The following is a 5,550-nucleotide window of genomic DNA, read 5'->3' as shown; positions in this document are numbered from 1 at the left end:
TGGCCTGAATGGCAAGCGTCATGTCTGGAGGAAACCAGGCACCAGTCATCACCTGGCCAATACCATCCCTACAGTGAAGCATGGTGGTGGCAGCATCATGCTGTGGGGATGTTTTTCAGCGGCAGGAAGTGGGAGACTAGTCAGGATCGAGGGAAAGATGAATGCAGCAATGTACAGAGACATTCAATTCAATTTTTTCAATTCAATTTTATTTGTATAGCGCTTTTACAATAGACATTGTCTCAAAGCAGCTTTACAGAAATATCAACACGGTATACAGATATTAAAGGTGTGAATTTATCCCAACTGAGCAAGCCACTGAGTGGCGACGGTGGTGAGGAAAAACTCCCTAAGATGTTTTAAGAGGAAGAAACCTTGAGAGGAACCCGACTCAGAAGGGAACCCATCCTCATCTGGGTAACAACAGATAGTGTGAAAAAGTTCATTATGGATTTATATGAAGTCTGTATGGCCTTAGGAGCAGCCGTAGTCCCAGCAGTCTGGTATTGGAGTAATGAGAGCTCCATCCAGAGGCAGGACATCCGAAACGGATCAGGCAGGTCCAGAGAGCAGAGAAGATCAGGATCTCTAGTATCTCTATAAAATCGTGTGTGGCTCGGCAGAAGGAGAGTGGGAGAGAAAAGATTATTAGGACTGGGAATTAGTATAATAGAAAGTCTATTCAGGGTAGGCTTGAGTAAACAAATACGTTTTAAGCCTAGACTTAAACACTGAGACTGTGTCTGAGTCCCGAACACTAATAGGAAGACTGTTCCATAACTGTGGGGCTCCATAAGAGAAAGCTCTTTTTCTTGTTTTTCTCTCTTTTTCTTTTTCTATTGTTTATTATTATTATTGTTGTGTGTGTGTGTGTGTCTGTCTTATTATTTCTGTGTCTGTGTTATTATTTCAGACATCAGATATTTCTCATCTATATTAAATGTTTTCTACACATTTAATCATTTTAGAAAATGTCTGAAGGATTTTTACACGCACCCCTGCTCTCATCAGACAGAACCTCGATTGGGAAACACTGGGTTAGTTACTCGTCTGACCAATGTGTTTAACTTACTCTCCATCATCACCTTTATTCTGAGTAACATTCATTATTCACACAGAAACTACTTACACACCAATCCTCACTAATATCAGGATACTCGCTCTCATTAAGGGAAAACCAGAAAAAATACATTTCTGCAGATATTTAAGTAAACTTACTCAGCGTATGAGTTCTGCTTCTTTATCTAATGATCTGCTGAGTGTTTTCTAGCTCCTGTTATTTTATTTTAGTTTATATATTTGTATAGAGCTCTGACAGTTGTTCGTGCACAGCTGAATGAAGTCACGAGATAATAAATGAAGGTAATGAAATGATAATGTGTGTGATGTAGATTTTACCAGACTGTTAATTCTGTTCTCTGTATTTGCAGCGTTTTCAGGCTTATACTTTCAGTATTTACAGGCCTTTGCTCGATGGATCAGAAAGCTGTCTGAAAACAAACCATATCTGTGTGTGTGTGTGTGTGTGTTTATTACCCTACCTCACTGCCCCTCCCCCTCTGCAGAGTAAACGGATAGGAAGTGAAAGTGAAAGTCAGTCTCCATTTTGTGTGGAGGGGAAAATACACCATTTCAGGAGTAAAAACACAGTGAGTATCTACATCTAAAGCTATAATATATAAACACACTGAATGTACACTAGATGCAGAAGAGTTTTGTGGGTTTGTACTGAAGTTTGAATGTACACAGGTTGTTTTATGACTTGATACAGAGACTATTTCCTGTAAGTGAACTCTGTGCTGATACAGGGTTTGATTTAACACACCGATGTTGGAGTGAAGTAAACGTGTGTCCTGCTGTAATCTGGAGAAGGAGACATGACCTCCAACATGAGTGTGTCTGGAAAACAGGACTTGAAGAAAGACGAGAGGTGAGTTACTCTTCCGTTCACCAGCAATAAATACACACCGTCTCATGGAACAGATCTGTATCTCTAAACACTCACTAGTTAACAGAGGAACTAAACTTTGGTTTAAGGTGTTTAATAGCAGTGAATATATCACTGATCTGATCTAAGAACAGTTTAGAGAAATCATTCACTGAGGGAAGAGTAAAAAGGACTGTGTAATGTGGAGGAGAAGAGCAGCGTAGCTTTGAGTCAGTGAACTCTACAGGCTTTAAGACCCAGCTGAGTCAGTTATCTGTGATTGGGACTCCTGACATCAGTGTAATTCCTGAGGTATGGGGCGTGTCTCCTGTTTGAATAAGTGTGCAGACTGGAGCTGAATTAAAAAGATGGAATTATTGGTGTTTAATGATGAACACATTGTGTAACAGTGCTGAGACAGCAGAGTATTAATTATTGCTGATATTTCTGTTTCATTCTAGAATGATGGAGGGAAAGAGATCAGACTCACCAGAACCCAGCTGTGTGTCCATGAAGAGTGACGCGTCAATGGAGCATCCACTTCACTTCAGAGACGGAGCCAGTTCTCCTGATGTGAGGTCAGTACAGTGAGGTGTTTTACAGCAGTGTTCCACCTGATCAAACTCACTGGTCTCATTCTGAAGCCCTTCATGATCTTTATCAGGTGTTGAAGCAGTAAAACACTAAACTGTGCAGTGCTGCAGCTCTCGGACTGGCGGTGAGGAAAACTGCTTTAAGAGTTCAGTTCAGTCTGCAGTCCCTGAGCTGGAGGGTCTGTGGTGCTACACAACAACATTTACACCTGGGACATTAATGACTAGATCACTATTTTATTCATAAACATGTTAGTGTCAGTGAGAAATCCTGAAATCAGTGTATAGTGTTAAGAGGATAGTGTTAAATATCTGTCTCTGTATTTATTAGTGTGTGTTGTGCAGCTATGAATACATATAGTCTATATCACATCATGTGTTTTATTTCTTCACAGACCACAACAGAAGAAATCAAACCTCAGCAGAAATCAGTTGGACTCCATATTCCAGGTGTGTGTCTTTTTAATGTGTGTAACTTGTGTGTGAGTAGGTTGCAGGTTTTTTATTTAAGATAATGACAATTTACCGATTTATTGATGTGCAGCAGCATTATGGGTAATCAGACAGAATTTCAGCTGTAACTGTGGGAATAGAAAGAGACTTTTATTCTTTTCATAAAATAAAAGCATCTCTCAGTGTGTAACATTATAATATTTAGATGTGTTCCTGTGTGTTTCTAACCAGGAGCTGGAACACAAAGTCATCTCTCTGATAAAGAATGAGCTGAAGAGGTTAAGGCAGCTCCTGAGTCCAGATTACCCAGCATGCACTGAGAGGGAGGTGCAGGATGAGGAGGATCTGCACAGTGTCAGAGACGGAGCGCTGAAGATCACACTGCACGTCCTGAAGAACATGAACCACACAGATCTCGCTAACACACTGCACACCAGTAAGAGCTCTGAGTCATGGCTTTATTCCATCAGGTTCACTTTAGAGAGAGGAAATAGTTTTAGATAGGAACACTTTTAGTTTGAAGTTCGAGTTTAGTATCATGTACATCTGCTGCTTTTCTGTTCTGTTCGTGGTCCAGCTTGTGGTGACTCTGTACAATGGTCCTGTTCCTTCAGGAATATTTACTACATGAATCAGGAATGAACAGCAGCATTTGAATTTGACATTTAATCCTGTGTTCAGTGATTTTACATTAAAACATCTTATTACTTTGTTTATTAGAGTCTGTGGCCTCTGGGTATCAGACAAAGCTGAAATCCAGCCTGAGAGAGAAGTTTAAAAGAATTAATGAAGGAATCTCACAGCATGGAAGCTCAGCACTTCTGAATGAGATCTACACAGAGCTCTACATCACAGAGGGTTGGAGTGGAGACGTCAATAATGAACATGAGGTGAGACAGATTGAGACAGCGTCCAGGAGACCAGCAACACAGGAGACACCCATCAAATGTAATGATCTCTTTAAAGACAAGTCCATCAGAAGTGTGCTGACTAAAGGAGTTGCTGGAATTGGAAAAACAGTCTCTGTGCAGAAGTTCATTCTGGACTGGACTGAAGGAAAAGCAAATCAGGACGTCACCTTCATGTTTCCACTTCCCTTTAGAGAGCTGAATCTGATGAAGCAGAAACATCTCAGTCTGATGGATCTTCTTCATCACTTTTTCCCTGAAATGAGAAAACTACAATTAATAGACTCCTACAAAGTGGTGTTGATCTTTGATGGTCTGGATGAGTGTCGACTTCCTCTAAATTTCCAGAAGAATGAGAGATTGTGTGATGTGACAGAGTCAGCCTCAGTGGACGTGCTGCTGACGAACCTCATCAAGGGGAATCTGCTTCCCTCTGCTCTCCTCTGGATCACCTCTCGACCAGGAGCAGCCAATCAGATCCCTCCTGAGTGTGTAGACCAGGTAACAGAGGTACGAGGGTTCAGTGATCCTCAGAAAGAGGAGTACTTCAGGAAGAGGATCAGTGATCGGAGCCTGGCCAATAAAATCATCTCACACATGAAGTCTTCAAGAAGCCTCTACATCATGTGCCACATCCCAGTCTTCTGCTGGATCTCAGCCACTGTTCTAGAGAGAATGTTGGGTGAAGCAGAGAGTGGACAGATCCCCAAGACTCTGACTCAAATGTTCACACACTTCCTGATCTTTCAGATCAAACACAAGGACCAAAAGTACCATCAGAAATGTGACCCTGATCCTCAGCAGACCAGAGAGAGTATCCTGGCACTGGGAGAACTGGCTTTCCAACAGCTGGAGAAAGGAAACCTGATCTTCTATGAGGATGACCTGAGAGAGTGTGGCATTGATGTGAGAGAAGTGTCAGTGTACTCAGGAGTGTGTACCCAAATCTTCAGAGAGGAGTTTGGGCTTCACCTGGGGAAGGTGTTCAGCTTTGTACATCTGAGTGTTCAGGAGTTTCTGGCTGCTTTATATGCATTTTTCTGCTTTATTTTTAGAAAGACAAATGTGTTAGTGGAACAAAGCACTGGACGTTTTAATTTCTTCAGAAAGTCAGACATGTCTGATCTCCTCAGGACTGCAGTGGACAAGGCCTTACAGAGTGAGAACGGACACCTGGACCTGTTCCTCCGCTTCCTTCTGGGTCTCTCACTGGAGTCCAATCAGACTCTCTTACGAGGCTTAATGCCACAGACAGGAAGCAGCTCTCACAGCAAACAGGAAACAGTCGAGTACATCAAGGAGAAGATCAGGGAGAATCCATCTCCAGAGAAATCCATCAATCTGTTCCACTGTCTGAATGAACTGAATGATCATTCTCTAGTGCAGGAAGTACAGACTTACCTGAACAGAGAAGATTACTGTCGTCTCAGTGGAACCAGACTCTCTCCTGCTCAGTGGTCAGCTCTGGTGTTTGTGTTACTGAACTCAGATCAGGAGCTGGATGAGTTTAATTTGAGGAAATATGACCCATCAGAGGAATGTCTTCTGAATCTGCTGCCAGTGGTCAAAGCCTCCAGAAGAGCTGAGTGAGTATTTTTATTTATAAATGTGTTACTGCATGGTTTATTATTTTAATGTAACACTGAACTGCACTGTTTGGATTAATGCT

General features: G+C 41.8%; 1 protein-coding gene across 5 annotated transcripts in view; it reads left to right on the top strand.

Moving 5' to 3' along the window:
• The first annotated feature begins 1,267 nt into the window (after window positions 1-1,267).
• The window catches only part of LOC128604776 (NACHT, LRR and PYD domains-containing protein 3-like), a 10,729-nt gene continuing 6,446 nt past the window's right edge, over window positions 1,268-5,550 (top strand). For 2 of the 5 annotated variants that reach the window (XM_053619874.1, XM_053619875.1), the window contains exons 1-6: window positions 1,566-1,649; window positions 1,809-1,930; window positions 2,389-2,505; window positions 2,916-2,970; window positions 3,205-3,409; window positions 3,694-5,467. In XM_053619874.1, coding sequence (XP_053475849.1) covers window positions 1,878-1,930; window positions 2,389-2,505; window positions 2,916-2,970; window positions 3,205-3,409; window positions 3,694-5,467 — 2,204 coding nt within the window. In that variant the 5' untranslated portion in view covers window positions 1,566-1,649; window positions 1,809-1,877. Of the gene's footprint in view, window positions 1,650-1,771; window positions 1,931-2,388; window positions 2,506-2,915; window positions 2,971-3,204; window positions 3,410-3,693; window positions 5,468-5,550 lie in introns of all 5 variants that reach the window. The other 3 variants (XM_053619871.1, XM_053619872.1, XM_053619873.1) reach the window with 3 other exon arrangements.

The sequence above is a fragment of the Ictalurus furcatus genome, unplaced genomic scaffold (assembly GCF_023375685.1).
Source record: "Ictalurus furcatus strain D&B unplaced genomic scaffold, Billie_1.0 scf3, whole genome shotgun sequence".
Lineage (NCBI taxonomy): Eukaryota > Metazoa > Chordata > Actinopteri > Siluriformes > Ictaluridae > Ictalurus > Ictalurus furcatus.
This window is presented reverse-complemented; position numbering and strand designations above follow the sequence as displayed.